Source organism: Copadichromis virginalis, linkage group LG23 (assembly GCF_057382275.1).
Source record: "Copadichromis virginalis isolate Kocher_CV1m ecotype Utaka linkage group LG23, C_Virginalis_male_GT1.1, whole genome shotgun sequence".
Lineage (NCBI taxonomy): Eukaryota > Metazoa > Chordata > Actinopteri > Cichliformes > Cichlidae > Copadichromis > Copadichromis virginalis.
In genome coordinates this window covers 3985471-4009567 of record NC_140639.1, presented here as the reverse complement: position 1 = coordinate 4009567, position 24097 = coordinate 3985471, and the positions used below count along the sequence as shown (strand labels likewise).

Genomic DNA, 24097 nt, shown 5'->3' with positions numbered 1-24097 from the left:
CAATTATTCTACTATGGGGATGGCAGTGGGTGCTCTGCTTTTGGTGTAAATTTTAACATCTCTAGAAATGAGGCCAATGTGAAAAGTTCCCTAACATGCATCTCCTCTCTCTATTGTCTCTGTAACAGCCTCAAGTAACAGTGGTGAGAGCATGCTTTGTTGAAGATGGATAGCACTACCTAGATACACAGGGGACCGACTGCACTGTGGAGAAGAAAGCCAAATCCTAATGTGAGCCAAATATTAACTTTCATTTTAGCAGTTTTCGGGCTCGAGATTATCCCAGCTGTCATAGGTTGAGAGGCGGTGAACACCCTGGACAGATTACTAGTCCATCACAGGGCCAACGCAGAGTCAGCCAACCATTCACACTGACATTCACACCTATAGGCAATTTTGAATCAGCCATTAACCAAACATGCATGTCTTTGGACTGTGGGAGGAAGCAACGCAGGCACAGGTAGAACAAACACAAAAGCCCCAGTCAGTCAGTAGGACCTTGCTGTGAGGTGCAAGTTTAACCACCAAAGAAACTGATTCCATTGTTTACCATAATCTCATTACTGTTTGCAGAACCTGTACGGCATGCGTACACATCACAGGTGAGCAGAGAGGAGTGCAGTGAAATGGTCTCGTCATGTAACTTTACACCATCTACTTATCTCCACTTTCTTATGATCGCTGTAAAACAACAGTGTGTCTTAAAGACAATCACTGTGGGCTGTGGAGGCGAATCATGGCAACTATATTAGGCATATCTATTCAACGACTCATTAATGCAGCTGCCTGATCAACCAATCACGTGGCACAAACTAAATGCATCTAGGCATGTAATCATGGGCAAGACGGTCTGAAGTCCAAACCGACCATCAGAATGGAGGAAAAGGTGATTTAAGTCTCTCTGAATGAGCCAAGGTTGTTGGTGCCAGATGAGATGGGCTGAGTGTTTCAGAAACTGCTGATCTACTGGGATTTTTACAACCATCCATCTCTGGGGTTTACAGAGAATGGTCCAAAAACGAGAAAGTATATAGTGAGCAGCAGTTCTCTGGGTGAAAATTTGCCAGTAGATAATGGCAGGACTGCTTCAAGCTGATAGGAAGGTAACAATAACTAAAATAACTACTTGCTATAACAATGACATGTAGGAGAGCATCTATGAATGCTTAACATGTCTAACCTGGAAGCAAATGGGCTACAGCAGCAGAAGACCACACCAGGTTCCACTTCTTTCAGCTAAGAACAGGTAACCGAGGCTATGATTCGCACAAGCTCACCAATATTGGACAACAGAAGGCTGGAAAAACACAAGTCTTGATTTCTGCTGGAACATTAAGATGGTAAGGTCAGCACTTGGCATAAACAACATGAAAAGTGTAACCTTGTACCGGCGGTTCAGGTTGGGGATGCTGGTGGAACAGTGTGTGAGAGAGATTTTTTGGCACACTTTGAGTCCTTTAGTTCCAAGTGAGCATTGTCTAAACACCACAGCTTACCCGAGAATTGCTGCTATCCATCCCTTCATGACCACAGTGCTAGTACAATAGTACATCATGTAGCAAATCCTTTTACACGGGTTTGTGTGGAAGCCATTGTAGTCAAATGGCTTCGACAGCCACCAGAACTCAATCTAATAGAGCAGTTTTTGGATTTAGTGGAATGAGAGATTTGCACTGTGGATGTGCAGCTGACAAATCTGCAACAGCTGTGTGATGCTGTCATGTCAATATAGACCAAAATCTCAGAGGAATGTTTCCAGGAATGTGTTGAATCTGTGCCACAAAGGGAAAAAAAGAGTTCTGACTCTAAAGGCAGGTTGTAACCCTAATCATTGCTGCCGGTGGTGTGGGGTAATTTCTTTCTAGGAACTCAAGTGAGACAATAACCCTGAATTATTGGACTGAACTCTATCATATTGTGCAAAAACAGTATCAGACACAGGGCCATCACATGCTTTATCAAACTGACACTGTGTCCCGCTTTCTCAGACACTTTCATTTAAAACGTATTCAGCACATTTAAAATTTCATGTTCCTATCATTAAACTACCAGTAGGCTGCCTGTATTAGCCACTGGTTACAAAGACTATTTTCTTCACACGCATAAAACTGTCTGTCCTTGCTTAACATTTCAGTTTAGCACAAATGTTCATTGCCTGACAACATAACAGACCAAAAACAAGCCTGCGGAGGTTATAATCTGTCACCATACAGGTAACAAACAAATGCTGCAAACACATGGTGCTAAATCCAGCCAAGCAAGGTTCAATGCACAATTTAACCACATCAAAATATCACACACTGGTACACTGTCACTTCAGTCAACAGCAAGGCACAGAAGTAGAAAGAGGTTCATATTTGAGGTGGGTGGAGCGATTTAAATATCAACCGTATCAATACCAATGCTGGATCGATAGTAGTGCATTATGATTGATGATGGTTGGTTTCTGTCATCTAAGTTCAGTATGTAGCACATTATACTGTTTTAAACAGAGGTGTGGACTCGAGTCACATGACTTGGACTCGAGTCATTAATTTTATGACTTTAGACTTGACTTGAAAAAATGTTCTAAGACTTGTGACTTGACTTGGACTTTTACACCAATGACTTGGGACTTGAATTGGACTTGAAAAGACTTGATATTTTACCCCAAATATAAAATTTAACATGCATATTATATAGAGATTGAAAATGTGACGTCATTCACGGGTAGAACCGCAAAGGATTCTGGGAACTCGTGGCAAGCAGTACTAGTGCACGCAGGCTTTCAATTAAAATCAGTTATACAGCGATAAAAAGAAACACAAAAATGTCAAGAAGCTGTTGTATTATTAACTGCAATAGCCGGTCGCATGACAGCCACGGGAAGCCGACGGGTAAAGAGATCGGTTGTTATCGGATTACGTCGTTGAAGAGAAATTGTTCGAGCCATGTTTCCGAAGTAACAAAGACGCGACGGGTGGCCTGGATTGCAGCCATTCAAAGACCAATTATAACGTCCCAGAACACTCCAGCTCACAGGTTAGTCTGCTCCAAGCATTTACACGAAGGTCAGTGTTTTTTAGTACTTAATACGTCATTTTCATAACATAATTAGTGATATAGGTTACAAGCAAGTCTGGCGCTGAACAGAAATTGTCGCGCTATGCTCCTTTATTTATTGTGCATAAATAGTGAATTGTCCTGACACAATATTGCGTTTCGCTTCTGTTATTATGGTACATTGACAAAAACACATACTTTTATTCACAGGATAAAACAGTTGTTTTGTATCACTAATTGTCCAGTACGATTACAGCATACAGTATTATTGTCACTGCTACATTTCTGTGATGCTACCAGAAATTATTTCCACTACTAATTAATTACCGTTGAGCTCAAAGGTCATATTAATAAACGGTTAACGAATGTGTATTTATGACGACGATTTGTGAGACTGGTAAACTTATGATACTTACGATGGTCTTTACTTTCTACACGGTGCATTTCAAGGTCCTGCACCCATCCGTCGGTAAACTGTACCTGGGCTTGTTGCAGTGACCTGAAGTTACTAAACTTCATGAGTGTATGCACTCACTCCAAGAACCGTATGATTATAAATATGCATATAAATATGCTACGATGAGATAGCTGACTTCATCTAACTAGCAAATGTTGTCCAGGCTACGTTGGTGATACAGTTTTTTTAATGTGTATGATATTTTTGTCATGCGATTTTAAAGCCGGTCCTACAACTGCATCCAAGAATAACATGCAGCTTATCTCAGAACTGTCGGTGAAAATTATTCTTGGAGCTAGGTTTAATTGAGCTGCATTTTAAAGAGGTGCAATTTCACAATTTGTGTATATTTTCTAAGTTCACTATTTTGTCATGTGTTGAGAAAAACACAGATTTTAAAATTACATGGTCTAATATTTACATTTAGCATAACTGCAACATTATTATTATTATTATTTTTTTTTTAAAGACTCGAAAGGACTTGAAATTCAAAGTTTCAGACTTGTGACTTGACTCGGACTTTTACACCAGTGACTTGAGACTCGACTCTGACTTGCCTGACATTACTTGAGACTTGACTTGAGACTTGAGGATAAAGACTTGAGACTTACTTGAGACTTGCAAAACAATGACTTGGTCCCACCTCTGGTTTTAAATAAACAATTGTTTTTGGAAATAAAAAATATACCTCAAACATGCACTATGACGTTTTTAACCCAAAGTCCTTTGGGGCATATTTAAATTCCTGGTCTTTTCTCCAAAAGCTGAAAGGTGGGCTTTGTCGTAAAAATCACAGTGATTTAGTGGTCATTAAAATGTGTTCAGAATATGCAAATTAATGATAACCAGAGATGGGCAGTAACGCGTTACTATTGCAAAAACGGTAATTAGATTACGTTACTTTCCCGTAGGAACGCTGCGTTACTGCGTTACTAAAACCGTGATTTTTTGCAAGAATGTCTCATGACAGTGACGTAAGCGAGTGTGACGTTGGTGACAACTGCTGTGTGCAGATCAACAATGGATCATATATCGAGTGCAGAGAGAGTATGAGTGTGCAGCGTTTAAAGCGTGGAAGTACTGACCTTACTTTGAGTTTGATTCCATAAAAAGTGACAAAAACATTAGTGTCCGCTGTGCGTGGGAAGAAAACTTCTTTTTACAGCGACAAAAACCCCTAAACTTCCGAGCAAGCACCGAGTGCGCAATGACGTAATGGGAAACTCAGAGAGAAACTCGCGGATTCTTCCACTGACCGCGGCACACCTGCACCAGGGTAAACCTCCGCCTACCCTGCTCCTGCTTTACAGGTGAAAATAGAGCAACAGGACCACTGAGTCTTTGACTTTATTTATTTTCTGCTGTGTTTTACTTGCATCTATTTGAAAGAGTGAGTGTTAACACACAAAAATCGAAAACCCACCCGAGGAATTAATAAAGTTCTATCTAATCTAAAAAAAATATATATTTTATGTGCTGGAATGTGTAGAAAATAGGTTTAAATGTTAAACAAATTTCTTCCAGTCAGTGAATGTTGCATATAATTAAATTTTTGCTTGATGCATAAAGTTAAAAGATTAAAACTAATAAAACAAGTTTTAAAAAGGGACTTTTCCATTTGATTACATTTTGTATGATGGATTGTGCAGAAAAAGTAGAATTGGGCTGAAAGATCTATCGCTTTATCACCTATTCAGGTTGTAAACCGTGTTTTTAAAAAGTAACTAAGTAACTAAGTAATTAATTACTTTTGAAAATAAGTAATCAGTAAAGTAACGGGATTACTTTTTGGGGGAACTAATCAGTAATTAGTTACTGATTACTTTTTTCAAGTAACTTGACCAACACTGATGATAATTAATTTCATAAACCATAAAACACTACTCTCCCATGCACAAATTTGCACTATGTACAGCTCTGGTGCTCTGGTGTCTTGCTCACCAGTTTTTGTAGAAGTGCCGTCTGTATCTCTCTTTCTCTTTCATGGTGGCCAAGTTTTTTAAAACTCATATTCCAGACTTTACATTTATTTTCCACAGAGTCAGCTGGTATTTTTGTGCACAAGTGTTCTTTAGATAACTTCTTTTACAAATCTCACAGCAGCATTGTGAGAATGAATCTTTGCCACAATGATTCAAGGCTAGAGAAAAAGCAACTGAAGTTACCAGCTAGCTAATGTGCTGTTGGAAACTCTCTTGCAGTGTGTGCTTTCTGCAGATGGCTGCCCCTCTGAGGTTTCTTCCTGTTAAAAGGGACTTTTTCCTTCCTCCTCTCGCCAGTCATGTGATTGTTCTCTGTATTATTGTAGTGTCTTTACCTTACAATATAATATGTTTTTGTGATTAGGAACTTATAAATAAAATTGCATTGAATAAGCAAAAAAGGGGGAGGAAAAAGAAACAAAAGAAAGAAAGCATGGTGCTCAAAAGAGAAAGACATGAGCAGGACGACCACCATTACTGAGCATTTGAGCAGTGCTGTTAATGACTTTGCTGAACACAAAGCTCAAAAGTCAAAATTCTGAAGGGTGAGTGGTTTATGTGCTTGTAAAGGTTGAAACATTGTCACCGTGTGTGTGTGTGTGTGTGTGTGAGAGAGAAAGTACTACAGTTGCTACAGTATAATATGGCTGTAAGCCCCCCCCCCCCCCAAATATCTGCCCCAAGGCCCTTCACACAGTTGCTCCGCTTGTGGATAACATGCTGTAATTCAACGTGCAAAAGTCAAAAGGATGAATGGCTCCTGAATAGTAATACTGTTCAAGTACTATTAGTATTCAAGGGCTCAGGCTTACTTTGGCAGTTGTATAATTACAGCCTCACCTGATTGGTTAATTAAGTTGTTTTTTTTAACAAGGTAGCCGTTGCTTTTTACACCGTTTTTTTTACAGCCATGTCCTTAGTGAGAAATGGGGACGCGATAACAACAGCAGTTAAACACACTTTTTAAAATGAAAATGCCTCCACCCCCTGTGACTTGAAATTATTATGAGATTATCTTCTTAGGTGTGATGAGTCGTGTGTATTTAAGGACAGAACTGAAGGGTGGCTGTAAGATAAAACACCATAACACACACACACACACACACACACACACACACACACACATCACCCTCCATGTTGCAGCCTGTGCAGCAGTTTCTTGCCCACTATGGGATACAGTGCCAGGTGCACAGAGCCAGGTCCATACCAGACAGCAGAGGCAGCGATGCCCGAGGATGTGCCAGCAGAGCACGGCTCTCCATCCATGCACCTCCAGTCCAAATGTATTCTCTCTGTTAGTTTAATAGTCTCTCGGAACTGCTACAACAAGCTTGCTGCTGGCTTGTTGTTAGCGTTGGCTAAGTGTGGTGTCTAGCTATTGGTCCATTACAAAAAGAAAAATCGACATGAAATGAAATCAGAAAATACAAAATGTTCTACTTTCAAACAGGTCTAAGCAGAAGTTTTTACATCACTCTGGTCTTCACACACATTATACATTACAAGTAAAAAGTGAAGGATGATTGGACCAAATCTTGCCAGTAATGCTTTCTGGTTGTTCTTCTGGTTGTTGACTCAGAACATCATTAAATTGCATTTAATTCATAGAGGTGGTCATAGACAAAATAGTGCTGTCCTCCTCTCTGCCCCATGCATACAGAATTCTATAATGGAGATTTTATATATATTTTAAACTTTGAGGAATCTCCTCCGCCTAAATGGAGCGGCTGCCATAGATGCAGGAAACATGCAAATTTATGTTTTGTTCCCTAAAACTCTGCATCAGACCCAAATGAAAGGCATCAATCAACTCTATAAGAAAACACTATAAAACCAGCAGGGGCTTCAAATTCAGCTTTTAATTATCTTTAGGTTCATGAATGCTAGCACCAAATGACACCAGCAGTCACCTAAAATCTCTTTATGTTGTAAGGTAAAGACCCAACAAATAATACAGAGAATACCCCAACAATCAGATGGCCTCTGTGAGCAAGTACTTGGTGACAGTGGGAAGGAAAAACACTCTTATAACAGGAAGGAACCTCAAGGATGGGCAATCGCTGTGACCAGTTGTTGGTGAGGGGAGGGAGACGGGACAAAGGACACACTGTGGAAGAATATGTCCACTCTCTTCTACAACAATCCCTCCCTTTAATGTAAAATGATTCAAATGTAAAATCACTATGGAAGCAGACATTTAGTCTTGATGTTTGGATGCTGAAAGAAAAATCAGATTAACGAGAGAAAATTCATTCCCTCCGCCTCAGTTTTACCTGATTTGACGACAAACCTCTCTCTTCATCCCTTCATTCATTTTCTTCTGAAAAACGTTTTGCACACTAAACATGACGTTTGACCCGTGACAGTACAAAGACAAATTGATGCCACAATGTTTTGCATAACACGGACAATACACAGGAAAAAATTATTAAAAAACCAGGCACCCGCTGACCCTATTTGATGTGTTGGAGGTTCTTCAGGATTCTAAATAAGTTGCACGCATCAAATAAAGCAGATACCCAGGCTCATTTGCACACATTTCCATATGTGTCAACGTTTAAAAAGATCCCAGTACTTTGGGCCTAAATTTGAAGTACAAAACCAAACAAATGCCTTCCAAAGCTGTGTTTAATTGGCAGTCCGCATTCTCATTTATCTCTATTCAGTCTGGCAGTGTCAGCTCAGTGATACAACTAATGCCCAGAGCAGGTGAGAAATCCATTTTCCCTGAACACTTTCCGTTCTGCTCTAGCTTGCTGCCGCACCGTACAAAAGCCATAACTTTGTGGCAAATCAGTGCTGCGATCGCAGGCACTGAAGGGTTAAAACCTGCATTTCAATCCTGCTCAAACTGAAATTAAATGAAGCTAAATGCATCATTATCCACAAGTATGCCAACAACCCTACACTCCAGACAGGAGATAAATGCTTCACTTGTTTTGTTTTTCTTTCCTCAGGTTCTCTTCTCACGCAGTTAAAGCTTTGTCTTGGCAGAACAGTCACCACGACACCCATAATCACTGAAGAACTTCCTCTTGGGCATTATTGCAATAATAACCCATCCCACAGTTTATTGTGCTGCAGATCACCTTTGTCTCATCACACTACAAGCTCACTCTGCACAAAAAAGAAAGAAAAAAACCCACACAACTGTAAGACGGCATTATTTACTGAGAGCGCCAGTCACAAAGGAGCCGTGAATCAGAGCTCGCTCATGCTGTGGGTTTGAATCCCAAGACGCTTTCTCACATGTCTGAAGATGCAGACTGGAGAAACACCGTATTCCCTTAGAACAGTGTGTGCACCCTCATTCAGATCCCTCATTTTTTTATATTTCTAAGATGCTTTCTGGCACCACGCTGAGAGCGCGCTTTTCTGGCTGTTAGGGTTTAAACAAATATTCAACAAATGGTTCATTTTAAATGTCCGAGCCAGACTTGCCGAGAGCCTGACTTGGGTTTGCAGTTAAACCCCCCCCCAAAAAGCCAACAAACACACACACACACACACTCCAAGAAAATTCACAGTCACAGATTACGTCTTTGGTTGCCTTTAGAGAACTTTATTTACATGTCCATATATAGCAAGGTTCAAGTTCATGATGCAGCTGTGAAACTACCTGTCTGTCTTTATGTGCCCTAACAAATACATTTAAAATAAAAAAAATTTAAAAAACACACTTAATGCAGAGTGAGTGTCAATGATGTCCCGATACTGGAGAGTACTTGTTTGAGTTTAGTCTTCCGTCTGATTTTGGTTTCTATCAAACATCTTCAGAACACGTTTGTCTTTGTTCTTTTGAAAGAAACAGGAGGAAAAAACCAGTAAAACAACAAAGACAATGTGAGTCTCAGGACACCTTAGAGGACCGAGCCTTGTTCTTGTCATGTATGCACTAGAGATGATACAATCGTGTTGCTGCTTAAACTTAACCAGGAGCAAAAGAAAATAGCTGGAACCTCACGCCACATCGTCTCGCCATCTGCCATGCATCTGCCGCCCCGAGGAGTGGCTTGGTGCTGTGGACAGAGCTGGACCGGACCGGGCCGAACGAGGCCAAGCTGACTCAGACTTGGACTTTGTACACAGCACAGAATATGGACCGGATTTTTTCATCAAGGGTTTTCTGAACCCTCCCCCACGTGTTCTCAGTCCCACACCTTTGTCTTTTGTTCCTCCACTCAATGCCATCCGACTGCTTGCGTAAAATTCAAAGGCTAAAAAAATATTTTTTTCCTAATTTCTTGTTCACTACAGAGGTTTCATTTTGTTTTTTTTAAAAAAAGGGACAAAAAAAGGAAACAAAAACAAAAAAGTTCTTTGGAGGAATCCCACAGTTGCGCAGCTATAGACTAACCAGCATTCTTAGAGCATTAAAATCAGTTTTTTTCTTTTTTCCAGAGATGTGACTTTGCCTCTTTTTGCTTCGCTTTCTTTTCTTTCACAAACATAACCAAAACGACAAAAGTACAAGTTGAGTGTCTCTTGCTTTCCATGCCACCAACGCTCTGTACAGTCAATGCTGCAGGAGGGAGCCTTGGCCCCGCCCCCTGATTATTAGTTTGCTTTTTTGGAGCCAATCGGAGTTCAGTACATAACTTCGTAGACTGTGGCTTTCTTGTCCCCGGAGCCAGTGACGATGAACTGGTCGTCGGGTGAAATGTCGCAGCTGAGAACCGACGAAGACTCCTTAGACTAAGCAAAAAGACAGAGACGACATCATCAGTGAATCAAAATGCAGAAATTCACAGCTGTTATTTAAAGGTACTTTTGTGTCCCCAAATTACCCTCTGATATTTGAAGAAGATGAGCAGGGAAATGAAAAAGCTTGTATTATTTTTAAAGCTTTGACAGCTCAATTGTTTCCAGACCAGAGATCAAAATTTCTCATCAGATCAGGCTGCATGTCTTGCATTAAACTCTGGGGTTTTACCTGAAATATGCTGGATCCATAAGGTGTCCTCCATGCATTCAGGAGGTTATCTTTGCCTGTGCTCACGAACCATTTACCTACAGGAAAAAACACACACGGCCATCAGCAGATAAAGCCTCAGGGGAGGAGAGATATGGAGAAGTCTGAGAGGCTGCGAAGCAAAAGCAGAGAGAAGAGGCGAAAGGGAAAGGACAGCTTCTGTGTTCTAATGAGAGAAGCAAAAGATTTGTTCTGCTTCCCTCTGATTAGATACCCTCAGGTAGTGTGATGTAACCAATCCATCAATCTAATCGGTGTGTACGTGTCGTCTGTGTGTGTGTGTGTACGTGTCGTGTGTGTGTGTGTGTGTGTGTGTGTGTGTGCGTACCACAGTAGGCGAACTTGAGGGAGAGAACGCAGCTTTCGTGAAGGTGCAGCTGGTACTTGTCAGGTTTTGAGACATGCAGAACTTCCACGTTACTGCTCTCCATTCCCACAGCCAGCCACTCGCCTGTCGGACAGTAGCCCAGAGAGAAGATCTGGAGACAAAGAGGGAGGAAATGCGATGATGACAGATGTAAAGTGTTATTGGTAATGAGGTTTATGTGTATTAGACTTGTGTGTGCACCTGTGATGTGAAGTCATGCTGCTGCAGCTGGCGTCCCTCTCGGAGGTCCCAGCAGCGGACTGTGTTGTCCAGCCCTCCCGTCCACAGCTTGGTGCCGTCGTTGGAGATATCGATGCAGCTCGCTCCGTCCGTGTGGCCCTGGAACTGCCTGCAGGATAGACACAAGGTAGTCAACACAGCTAGACTAAACTACAACCAGAGAGACGTTCCTTAAGGTACACAGCCCTGACTGCATTTCATTTAAGTACATTTAATATTTAATCTTTACAATTTGTTGAAGTGAGCAATTTTTTCTGCATTACTCAGCATTTCATACCACAAATAGACGAGAGAATTCAAGGCTACAGAGATTTTATTAATGTTTACTTAGCAAAATTAAGTTGCATTTAGCATCAAAAGCACAAATTTATAGTGTTTGTGTTACTTTTAAACATCTGAAACTTCCATAAGTGCAGACAAGTGTCTACACAGGTAAATCTGAAGATTGTATTTAAATAAAAACTGTCAAAAGCAGAATGCTGCACACGTGAATGTGGAAAACCACCAGTAAAACCCATTTAAAGACAGATAGGAAGGAAGACTGTAAGTCGTCACTCTGGCTAGAAGATAAATGCACAGCCTGAGCTCCAAACTTACAAAAAAGTCGTTGCTTTGGTGCCCCAAGTGCAGTTTTTCCTGGCGCTATGTCTATTTCATGACTGACAGCGCAGATTGTAAAATTACACCAATTCCTTATACTACTCTCCCTCTCTTCTCAACATCCCACTCGATACCTTTTCCATCAGTCTCTCGTCTCCCAACCTGAAAATAATCTGGCTATTTCCCACTCCCATCTGCTCTCCTCATCTGACTGCAGGAAACCGGTGAAGACGATGAATCAGCCACTTCCTCCTCCTCTTACCTAACCAGCGTCTGGTTGTGAAGGTCCCAGACGACGATGTTGCCGTCGCTGCAGCAGGAAAAGCAGACCTTGTTGTCGGGCGAGATGGCCAAGGCGTAGCAAGCGGGAGCGGACGACGTCAGCTCCGCCTTGATGCGAGGAGTAGGAGTGGCCAGATCCCAGATTGATAGCGTGCTGGCCTCTCCTCCGACAATCAAGGTTCGACCGTCAGAGAGCAGCTTGCAGGATCGGATGTAGTTATCCCTGTTCTGATTGAGCATCATAAAATGATAAATGCATCACTATAAAATCATACCGACAGATATATTCTGGGTAGTTCAACAATGTGATATAAATTAAAGCATGTGGTTACAGAAAAGTATAAAGATGCTGCAGGATTGATCTTGAAAAGGTGATTCATCATTCAAAGTGTGAAAAGCAAGCACATCAATTTCAGCAGTAAAATAACATTACTAGACACGAGATGGGCAGCAAGCTTTAAAACTGATCTGCACAGCATCCATCTATCTGTCCTCCTTTATTTCTCACCAGACAGTCCAGCTGGGCCATGGGGCTCTTGCTTCCTGGTTGGCTGATGTCCCACACCTTGACGCAGCCCTTCCCTCCGGTGTACACGTGACGCGTCGAGGTGCTGATGGTGACGGCGCACACCACCTCCCCGTGGCTCAGGGTGTGGATCTGACGGGCGTGACGAGGAATGCCCGGTCCGAGCAGGGCGTCGGGGGGAAAGGGCACGGGCTGCATCTGGCCGTCAGCGCTCACATGGAAGGAGTAGGCGCTGAGGGAAGAGAAAGAGATGGATAACAGATTCAGTGCTGCAGTAACCATACGTCAGGACAAGTTACTGTGACGGGCACCGTTCTATGTATGCAGTTTAAAAAAGCACACATGAAGCTCTTGTACTTTGGTCATATCTCTGTGTTTAAATTAAAACATCACAGAACACTCTGGCTATTCATCTGCTAAAGTAAGAAATATTACAAGAAATTGAAACGAGGCACACTGCTAACACTTTTAAAGACATTTCTCAAATGCTTTAAGGATGAACTCACAAGCTCTTAATGCATGAACGCCACCTTTCTAATTTAAAATAAAATGCCTTGGTACATTTTGGCCTAACGAAGGTTTAAAATCTCAAAAGGCTTCAAAATCTCTAATTGTTCATCTTTTGTTTTCTTAAAGCTCTGTAACTGAACTCTGAGGACAAACTGAGCTTCCTAGTGCCGTTAATAGTGAACAGGAGAAGATCTGCATGATAGCAACCAAGGAAGAGGAAACTCACGGTTTCCCGGAGGCAGCAGACTGCAAGCTGGCAGGCAGCCCAGGGACCCTCATGTGTGGGTGTGGAGACTCATAGCCCACCTGGAAGAGTCAGAGATAAGTCAACATAGGGAAGAAAATAACACTGAAGACTATGAAGTAAAATAGATGGTTCATGGTAGAGGACAGAAGAGATCACAGTTAATTTGTTAAAATTGGTCAAACAGAGGCAGCGTAAATCTGAAAGATCAAAATAAAACGAGATGACATATATGATTTCTGAAGAGCAGAGCCTGTAGATTTTAAAAATGACAAAGCAGCTGCTCTCTTCTTTTCCATAAATATCCCTCTTTCTGCCCTCTGACTGGTTTATATGCTGAGGTATGACAGTGACACTGCAAAGACAAATTATGTGCAGAGCGTCGAGCTCACCACAGGGGACCGTCCATAGCCTGCGGCAGCTGCTGCCGCCGCCGCTGCAGCTCCATTCATTTGGGGGGAGACCAAGTGGAGACCAGCGCCATAGCCCGCAGCCCCGGGCAGGTCCCCATTCACCCCTGGAGGGGGTAGGCCAAAAGCCCCCGGTGGGTACGCTCCCTGCACCGCCAGGGGGTTTCTCAGACCGAGAGCTGAAGGGAAAAGAAGGGGCAGAAAAGATGATTTGTTTTGGATTAGTCAGGTGGCAAAATTACTGAATGAGACCTGAGCTTCATATTTAATTTTGATTTTTGATTTTTTTCACATAGCTTGGAATAACATACACATGTTATTAAGGTGACTCCCTCTGCAGAGTCTTTTAAAGCAAGCGACAGCTGTGACTGACAGGCTGTGAATAAGCTGCAACAAAAGGCTGGATGATATCAGCACTAGACCACTACTGACCCCTGCTGGCCAGCTTACCATCCTGCAGGGGGACGCAATGTACGTCTCTGTGCGCTCAAATTAGCATCCTCTACATCCCTCCATCTGCACGTGTAGGTGCACCTACGACGGCGCATGCATGCATACATAATAGTGTAGATGTGTGTGCGGACAGAAAACGGAGCAGAGGCTAACAGGTGACGTGAGAAAAGAGAAAAGAGATGATACACTGGAATAGATGGAGGCTCATTATGAAGCAGCTCACAGTCACAGTCCATCACCTCCCCTAATCTTTCCATTTAAAAAGTGAGGCACACAGAATATTTTTGCCCACAGCTGCTTATTAAGTCCAGATGGTGGTGGGTGGTGGGGAGCTGGCTGACACCCATACCAACTACTGCAGCCCGATGTTGCTAGAAACATTTCGTGTAACAAAGCCAATGTAACAGAGCTAAACGCTCGGCTCTGCAGATACAGATTCATATGTTTAATGGATCCTCTGAGCAGCATGTACGCACACTCCAAGAGGATTAGGAAATAGTACAACAAGAACTGCTCGTCCGCGGTGTCCTCGGCTGTCCGCCTCACACTTTATCTACAGTCTCCCTGAAGTCCAGTGAAGGGTTTTAGCAATAAAGCACAGGCTATGCGCCCTTTAGGGGAATTAAAGAAAGCTAAGGACGTTCTCACCGAGGGGGTCGACGCCAGGCTTGCCGGGGACAGGTCTGAACTGTGGGGGTCCGCTTGGTCCTGGGGTATTGGACTCCTGAGACATCGGGGTCCCTGGCTTCATACCTGGAGTGCTGGATTTCTCTCTCTTTTGGGGGAGAGTGGAACAGGAAAAAGAATGTTTTCAATCTGGGAGGACTTAGTAATAAAGGACAGAAGGAAAGAGACAGTGAGGAAGAAGGATGGGAAATAAAACACAAGATGACATTAAGAAAGACCAAGAGTGGACGGGACCATTGTGGGATGGGAGCATCCAACAAAATAACGTAGAGACAAACTATCAACCATGAAGAGAAAAGCTGAATAAAATGCACCCTACAGTAAATTAATATATTAATGGGGTTTCTTGCTTCACCTTGTCTCCATTTGAGATAAAACATTGTGTCTGTCTACCTGTGGGGGCTCTTTGCCACGGGACGGGGAGGTGGCACTGCTGGATGAGGCCAGGGAGGTGGGACTGGCCTGCGGGGGACCCTCTTTACGGGACGGGGGCATTTTGTCCAAACCATTTTCCCGGGATGAGTAGGACTGCACACTGCGGGGCGACGATGGATCCTGAGTTTGAAAACACAGAAGTTAGAAGTCATATCTTTCCCGACTTCAAACAGACACATTTCTATGTTTTCCAAAAAAGCCAGGAAACAAAATAACGAAACCAATTTCTCTCGCTGTAATTCTTCTGCCAGTTCATAAGGTGAAAAATGTTTGGCTGACATGCTTTCCAGTGTAAATGACGTCCTCATCCTTTGCCCCATTGAGTAGGTAAAGTCAAATCGGTAAAGACGCGTCTTTTGCATTCACACCTTGCGAAACAAAGAATTGATTTTGGGCTTTTGAAGATAAAAGACGACCCGCGGGTTGAACAATCGCTGTGAAATCTTTGGTCATCGCTTCAATGGAGGTCCTACACCGAACGGTCGGAGCCTGCCATTGTAATGGCCTCGTAACCCAATTAAGCCTCACTGCTAGATATTTGAAGCGACTCATAAAACAACTGTGGCAGCAGAAGTCTTGTAAGATGTGTAAGATATATGACCCAACATGATAGATGCACAGATTTTATCTGTGTTATTTTTAGTGGAAACTAATTGCTTACATAAACTTGGAAGATCTACTTCTGCTGCTATTGTTTGTTTAATTCATTTTAAACTAACACAACATTTTTAAAAGCCGATATAAGCTCATCGCCTTGCTTTGATGCTTATTCTTTTATTTGCATAATTTTAAGATAAAGAATAAATGTGCTGACTGTTTTTTTTTGTTAATCTTTGCTGTAAATAAATTATTTTATTCCACTTTTTCATAACTTGAAGAAAAAAAACCCACCTCTAATCAAGAGGCTTTTTAAAATGAGGACAGCTTGAACCACAGTGGCGTTTGTGTACCTATGTATTTTATAGCTCTGTGCTGCTAAATGAGGACAGGTGGAGGTGAAGGAGGGTGGAGAGGGATTAGTATAATTACTATTCACGTGTTCCTGCTGGGTATGTTTACATGATGTATGCAGATGAAAGCGGTCAAGTGAGGCAAACAGAGGCCAGCGGCCGCCTACTAACCTCATCTACTACCAAATTATCATCACTCTTATCCGCATCGCTGCCCTGAAAGAGAAAGAAGGTGAGATGAGACACTCCCGCTCTGCGGTCTGATGTATGCAGATTACATGTAGAAATATACAACACACAAAGTCACACGCAAACAAGTTTCTCTGTGTGTAGTTTATTGCATTTGGAAAATTTTTGATTAATACCCGGTGAAGGTGAAGTTCAGTAAACGTGGACAATAAACGATAGAAATGTAATTAATTAGAGATTCTTAACTCGGACATGTGAAATCCTCTCAGGAACAGGCTTGTGTTTTTATTTTAGGTCTTGAACACGTTGATAATTCTGAACTTCGGGATAAGAGGAGGCATTTATCTCTCACTAAAACAAATCCTCTCAAGGTCTGATATATCTGATCTCTCACAATTACTCCAGCAGCAAAGTAAGCACAGCAGAAAGTGAAACTATTTCAATTACTTTGGAAGAAAGAGCAGCTTTTAAAAGTCTGCTGGCCTCTCGCTACGCAGACACCACCAGTCTTATCTGACGAGGCAGAGTTGGATGGAACTTTCTTACAGTTGCTCAAACATTTAAGAGCGCTATGAAAACGTCCTCACATAGTCTGTCATGAACTCCTTCTCATCAGCTTTCCTCTTCTTGCCGTTGCTGAGGTAGTCTGCTGGGCGACCCTTATCCCCATTGGACAGAGAGCTCTGCGGAGAGGAGGGAGAGAGGGCAGAGAGGATGGAATTGAGACAGAGAGGCAGGGAGCGAGGGGGAGGTGTGTGCGGGGAGGTGCAAAGAAGAGGAGGAGATGAAGGTAAGAAGGACAGAGCAGTGGAGAAACATTCGTGAGGGCGCGAAGGAAGAGGGTGATAATGAGGTGAGAGGGACTGCATAAATCATGTCAGGCTCATAAGCTGCAGAGATGAATGTGAAAGAATATCAGGCTGCATCGATTGGCCGGCTCAGTGAGGAGAAGAAAGAATCTTTCAAGTTTTCTTGAAGGCAGCAGAAAAGAGTGCCGAGTGGTCAAAGCATGATTTGGCACTGATACCATTTTTTTTTAACCCAGCCAGATAAATATTTTATAGCGCTGGCATAAAAATTGTTATCATAGTGGTTCCTCTATAGCCGACAGTAACTCTGCGCTAAAAGCTACGTCACTGTTGTTAAATGAGAACGAGAAGAGCTGTAAAAACATGTCGCCTTTGTGCTCACATGCAAGAAGGAAATGTTTACTTATGCCGACATACTGGAAAATGTGTCTGCAGGCAAATAATGCGCAACAGTAAAAGAAATTGTAAATAAAGAAAAAAACATCCATTATAACATCAACAAATAATATATAAGCGACTGCGTAGTAAATTGTACTCACTGGTCCTGCTTCACGATCTGTTCATTCCATGCAGAAGCACATCCAGTCAGAGGACAGCAGGACGGACAGACACACACATAAAGATACACAAACGTCAGACTACATGCCATCACTATACATCACGCTGCAGCTGATGACTCAGTGGGAAAATATCCCTGAGGGGTGTTGCGATCAGCAGCGCTCCGGTGCCCTGCCAAAATTCCAAAGCAAAAGGCGATCATTGGAGCTCATAGAGCGCATTCTGATGTTTGCTCTGCTGCTAACCCAGCGAGGTGTAATCCAGCTCGTCTCTCGGGCACGAACTCATCTGGACTTTCACGTGTTTTCCTTTGAACAAATTGAAACAAGAAGTGCGCTGCCGCTGTACCTCGGTGATGCTCGGCAGCGGCGGCGGCGGCGGCGGCGGCTGCCTCGAGGTGAGCTCTCTCATCCTTGGCAGCGAGCTGGGCACCCAAAGCGCCAGACAAGGCCAGGAGGCCGGACCCGCTGCTGAGGGCCAGGCTGGGGTGGGGCAGTCCTGATGGGTGTGGGCCCACTGGCAAACCCTGGGCGTGCTGGGAAAGGTGCTGAGCTTGAAGCTGCTGCTATAACGAGAAATACAAAGAAACAGAAAAAGAGGAGACAGAAATATCTGGGTGACTTACAAGCGCAAGCTTACTTCACAGGAATTGATCGAGAGGAAGAGAAGAGGAAGGAAAAGAAGGGAACTAATTGCTGCGATGTGCACGAGAGGAGGCATGTTAAGGTCGAGGGAGTGGCTCTTTAATATGGGAAGCTTTGCAGTCGAATTGAAAGGGATGGGAAGTAATTTTAAAGCAAGGCCAAATTTTCCATGAATTTAATTTGCATCTGAATTCCAAACAAACTACCTGGGACATCATTTAAATTTATGACTTTTGGGCCTTTTTTAGGTGGTTGTCAGACACCATAAATAGTCAAAAATAGTCTTTTTTTACAAAATAAAAATAAAAAATCAACATATTTTAGAGCTGGCCAATGAATATTCTTACTAAAAGGAAAAGAACAGAAAGAAAAATAAAAATGCTGGAGTATAAGGTACACACGCTATGAGGCAGAGGGGGGAGCCCACGTACCCCTATCGAAGCATTTAGCTCCCCCATGGTCACCTGTTTGGCGCGTTCCATGGCCTGGACCACCTGTTGTTGGTGCTGTGGAACAAATCAAGGTGTCAGTGAGGGCAGGTAGATGGACATTTAGTCTGTTTTTCCCCCAACAGTGAACTCATAACAAGTATAATTTATAGCATTTGTTGTTTGATTTTAGTGGCTGAAGAAAATGAATGTGCTCTGTCCATCTGCAGCTCTGTGTGTGACAGTGATGAATGTGTATGTATGTGCACACCTCCTGTGTGCGTCGATCTCACGCAGGAGAGAAAAGAAAGAGGACTGAATGTGACACATCGTGTGTGTGTGTGTGTGTGTGTGTGTGTCCCACCTCCTGTGACAGGAAGGGGATGAGCTGAGCACAGATCACGTTCAACCGCTTGGCAATCTCCGTCTAAAAGAGAAAAAAAGGTACTGTCACTTTGATGAATAAACACACACACAAACACTCGCACAGCCAAGATTCAGCATGAACACAAAGAACACGCACACCCTCGTGAAGGTTACACACACAGGCGCACGCACACAGTGTGGCTGTGGCCTGTTTCTCCCAGGGCCAGTGTGGTAAATATTTCAGCTGCTTACATCTGGTCCATGCAAATGGAAACTCTGCCAGAGAGTTTGGCTAAAATATTCATGGACAGCATCTGCTGTGGCCACAGCCAGCCCACACATCGTGTGTGTCTCTGTGGATACACGCCCAACTCACCATCTTGTGTGTGTGCATGTGTTCCTGGTGTGTCCTTGCATGTCTGTTTGTCTGTGTGTGTGTTTGCATTTTGCATGCTTGAGTGTGTGTGTGTGTGTTTCCTGCTGGGGGTCAGTGATTCTTGCTGTGGGTGTGTGTCTGTCTCGATCTGCTCTACTACACAGCCAACAGCAAACTCTTCCTCCACGCCCCCCCACCCCCACCCCCACTCACCGCCATTTCTCTTTCCCTTTTTCCTTCCATCCCACTCCATTTATCGCTCTTTCCATCCATCTATTCCTCGTTTCATTCCTCCCTCCCTAATATTAGCACAGTAATCAGTGTTACAAGCTCCGCCATGTAACGTCTAACGCACACACGCGTGTGCACGCACGCACGCACGCAAAATCCTGTTTAGCGGCAGGCCCAACAAGGCCGTTAGGGCCAGTAATGATATGCATGCAGAGATCATGACAACATCATTATGGCCACAGGCTGTTTATCTTGTTGACAGCTAGACCCTGTTCTGTGTGGATGTGTGCTCGCATGTGTGAGAATCCATGTGACTGTGTTTGTGTGCATAGCCACACTCACCCCACCCCATTCTCTCTCTTAAGTGATTTATTGATGCTGGACTGAACTTCCACCCTTCCTTTTTCTTGCTCTTCCTCTCTCATGCTCTTTCTCTCATTCCTCTTGCTTGCCCACCTCTCTCCCTCCCTCTACTCTCCATTTGTCAGCCAGCCAGAGTGCCCCCCTCTACTCCTGCCCTTCTCCCCTCCATCCTCTGAATCCATCACCCCCCACCCCAAGGGAGACACAATGATTTCTTGTTAGAGAGCTCCAACTACTAAATGACATCTTCAGGAGGGAGAGAGAGAGAGAAGGAGCGAACACGAGCAATCGAGAGAAAGAGGATAAAGAGGGGAGGACAAAATGAGAGAGGGGAAATGAAAAGAGGAGGCAGAGGAAGGAGAGGAGGAGGAGGAGGAGGAGGAAAAGGGCAGATTGGGTTGAGGAAATGACAGCCAATGAACGAAGGATGTAGGAGGGAGAAGAGAAATAGAAAGAAGAACAGAAGGAAGGCGGAGGAGGAAAATCGAGATTGGGAAGTGGTGGTGGTGTCGTGTGCATGTGTGTGTGTATGTGAGGTGGGAGTGGGGTGGGGGACAGCAGCATGTCAAAAGCAAAGCGATTGAGATGGCGAAATGAACGAAGAGAAGGAAAGAGAGCAGACAGCAGGAAGGCAGTGACCTGATTTAAAGTGAAATTCAGCATGGACTGTATGTCTAGAAGGAGACAGAGGTGGAGACAGGGTGCACGGAAAATAGGGAGATAAAGAGAAAGAGAAATCAATCAAAAGGAAGAGCGACAGAGATGGTGAAGAAATGGAGATTAAGCGCGGGGAGCATTAAAAAGATACAGTAAGACATAAATTGAAGGGAAAAGATAAAAAAAAAGGAAGATGGGATGGAGAAGTAGGGCGACAGTGAGAGAATTGAAAGGACAGAGGGAGGGAATAACAGACGGGGATTTATGATGGGCAAGAGGGAAGGGCAGAGTATTCTCATCTGTCTGTGGTGGAGAAATGAATTCTGTTTGTGGATCCTATTAACACCTCCACAGCATAACACCGCTCTACAAGTCCGTCACAGAGAGGATTGACATAACAGCAGCAGAGACGGGAGATTTTCCTTAAAAAATAATTCTCACAGTTTTCGAGCTGATTGAGGGCAAAGGAAGGCAGAAGTGATAATACAAGAGAAAGATGCAAAGCTTCGAGATGGGGGTGGGGGTGCAGAAAGAGAGAGAATCCTGACTCACCTGTTTGTGCATTTCAATGTTAAGGCCGTAGGACATTTCGTAATACTGAAACAAAGGAGAATATCGGTTAATAGACATGAACGTACATAGAGAATAAGAGACTGTGAAACACAGCGGTAACACAGGATGTACAATGAAATCATCTCCCATGGATACACTGTAGGAAACAAGTCATCCGCTGAAAGATAAAACACGGACATTAACATAAAATAAACCCAGTTTATATTTTTCGGCAACTCTCATTAAACCAATAAGGCTGTGATAAAACAGCCCAACAAATACACTGCTGCAAACTAGGCTGCTAAGTCAAAAGTATTGAAAGTCTTGGCATTTTCACAGGATCAATAGACTTTAAGCCTAATTCAATAACATATAAAAAGTATATTTCTGTCTCACCTGAAAAACACAAATATTCTCTAGACAAGGAGTGTATACCCAAGAAGAATACCTATTTTTATTTTCTTACACAAAAGAATTGAGACAAATCAACTCTCCCGGACCACTCGCAACCTTTTCCTTTGCTCCCAGTTTCCCGACGTTAGGCCAAGCATGAGCACTCTGAAGTGCCCGCATGTCCCTAAAAGCTCATCGCTGCTAATTTCACCTTGAATCTGCTGAAAGTCAATGGCAATAAAATGACCCTGAGGCGTGTTTCGGAAGCCAGAAACCCAAAGCGGGGGAGGGAAATTGTCACCGGGCAGAGGAAGGTGGCAGACGATTGCAATAATCATGTCTAATATGAGCTATTTGACCCTGGCTTTTACCCGAAAGTACAAGGAGCTGCAAGGAATGCACGAGGTGTTGAATGCCAGAGAGAGAGAGAGAGAGAGAGACAGGTAAGGATCTCTCTCTTTCACTCAGTCCCCCCTCTTCTCTTTCAGAGATGGACCGAAAGGGAGAACATTTTAAAGTCAGATGCCTTGAAAAGTGGCAGGCTGACATTTGCTTTTCAGCGTGGCTGGTTGTGGAGAGATGAGATTGGCAGTTGGACAGCCAGAACAGGCTGGCAGGATGGGAGTGGAGATGGCAGGGGTCCTCTCTCTCCAGACATCTTTCCTGGCAGTTAGCGCACATGTGTGTGTTTGTGTGTGTGTCTGTGCAGGTGTATGTGTTTTTTAGCACAAGTCTCAAAGTGTGTAGGCGTGTGCATCTATGTGCTTTGTGTGCATGCTTTGCTGTGAGTGTGTGTTTTCAAGGCGCGTGTGCACGTTCCCCTGTGTGTGTGTGTGTGTGTGTGTTTGCCTGTAAGCCTCCATAAAAGACGCCTTTCCTGGCAGCTGGCAGCTCTGCTTGGCAATTGCTTTGCCAAGTTTCGTCTGTTGCTAAGCAACATCCAAACTCCCCCAAATCATCAGCCAGCAAAGAGACCTGGCCTGTGCTTGATGCCAGCTACCCCCTCCTCCCCATTGCTAAAACTTCAATCCCCCTCCCTGCTTCAAGCCCCCCGCTCTGTGCCAAGATTGCCACATAGCTCTTTTTTGGCACAGCGGGTTCTGGGCAGCCTACACTCTGTAAGCTGTGGTTGTTTATGGCTCTGATCACAGGTAAATCAAGGCTGGAGGTTTGCAGACTAAAAAAACAGCAAAAAAAGAGAAGAAGACAAAGAGTTTTGGCCTTCCCTTTATCTGGAAAAAGATCTGCTGATCATGTATCCTTCACAATCAGTCGTACCTCTAAGTAGCACGGAGGTAGAGGGACCACTTTTACGCTTTGTTACTCTTGTTGTCATGCCCAGATTTACAGATATTTTCTGCTATTCAAATCACAGCCTTGCATCAGCTTCTATAACTTTCTCTCATTTTTGTGATGAGATGCAAATGTTTCAGACTTGGTGGAATATCTGCAATGACTGGGCACATTACGCAGCAGCACCAGAACAGACAGACCAGAAGTGATCAATCAGAGCTGTGCTGGTGAGACGTCTAACGCTCTGAGTAACGCCAGTTTTGGCAATCATTTTCAGCTCCAATCAATGAACAAAAAAGATCCCAACAGAGTCGAAATAAACCACCTTAAATTCACATTCAAGACAATTTTAAGACATTCATCACTTCTGCCAATCTGTTTCCTCCTTTGAGGAATATAAAGTATTTCTAATAAAGAGTTTTCTTATTGGAGAAAATAAACCACATTTTTATTTTTCTCTAAACACAAACGTACCAGTACTTTCCCATCGGAAAAAAAAAACTGTTAAAATTTGGGTTTATTTTGTAGTTCGCTAATATGTGTTTGTGTGTGCATGTGTGGTCTTGTGTGTGGTTTTTGCTGGGTGTTGTTTGGCAGCTGTTAGCAGATGAAAGGGATTCAGGGGACTTGGCTCTGCACTTGTTGTGAGTAAATGTGGAAAGATGTGTGTGTGTGTGTGTCTCACCATAACATAGTGTCTCTGGATTTCAGTCTTCTCTGTAGCCAGTTTCTCACACTCCAGTTTCAAACTGCAACACAGAGAAGAATGGAAACAATATAGGCTGGCCATTTTGATTTGTATCACACGCCAAAATAAAAAATACACAGTGTAATTAGCAACATGACAACAAATTATTCCCTACTCATTCTCTTCCCCCTACCCCTCCTGTTTCCATCATTCACTGGGGAGGAGGGAGCAGGGTGACCGGGGTGCTGACAGCCCATTATCACCTCAGAGCAGAGCAGAAATAGACAAAGTCACGCTCGGGGCCTGAAATTCAGCCAAGACTGCAGGCAGGAAGGCACATCCGAGGTGTCTCTCCCTCGTTCTCTTTTTCAGTCTATCCATGTGTCATCCATT

General features: G+C 43.4%; 1 protein-coding gene and 1 long non-coding RNA gene across 6 annotated transcripts in view; one reads left to right on the top strand and one right to left on the bottom strand.

Annotated features, from left to right (window-relative positions):
* Positions 1–9887: 9887 nt before the first annotated feature.
* Positions 9888–24097, bottom strand: part of tle2a (TLE family member 2, transcriptional corepressor a) — a 33972-nt gene continuing 19762 nt past the window's right edge. Inside the window, exons 3-20 of one of the 5 annotated variants that reach the window (XM_085447646.1) lie at positions 23702–23765; positions 21331–21375; positions 19150–19212; positions 18759–18863; positions 18062–18278; positions 17695–17711; positions 16934–17029; positions 16329–16373; positions 15166–15327; positions 14734–14860; positions 13615–13811; positions 13205–13284; positions 12451–12700; positions 11923–12170; positions 11022–11169; positions 10782–10932; positions 10415–10491; positions 9888–10176 (exon numbers count right to left, since the gene is read on the bottom strand). In XM_085447646.1, the coding sequence (XP_085303772.1) occupies positions 10069–10176; positions 10415–10491; positions 10782–10932; positions 11022–11169; positions 11923–12170; positions 12451–12700; positions 13205–13284; positions 13615–13811; positions 14734–14860; positions 15166–15327; positions 16329–16373; positions 16934–17029; positions 17695–17711; positions 18062–18278; positions 18759–18863; positions 19150–19212; positions 21331–21375; positions 23702–23765 (2200 nt within the window). In that variant the 3' untranslated portion in view covers positions 9888–10068. The remainder of the gene's footprint in view (positions 10177–10414; positions 10492–10781; positions 10933–11021; positions 11170–11922; positions 12171–12450; positions 12701–13204; positions 13285–13614; positions 13812–14733; positions 14861–15165; positions 15328–16328; positions 16374–16933; positions 17030–17694; positions 17712–18061; positions 18279–18758; positions 18864–19149; positions 19213–21330; positions 21376–23701; positions 23766–24097) is intronic. The other 4 variants (XM_085447647.1, XM_085447648.1, XM_085447649.1 and 1 more) reach the window with 4 other exon arrangements.
* Positions 11165–12517, top strand: LOC146680020 (uncharacterized). The gene is made up of 3 exons (XR_014917853.1): positions 11165–11236; positions 11878–12120; positions 12454–12517. It is a non-coding gene; the product is annotated as an uncharacterized LOC146680020 (long non-coding RNA).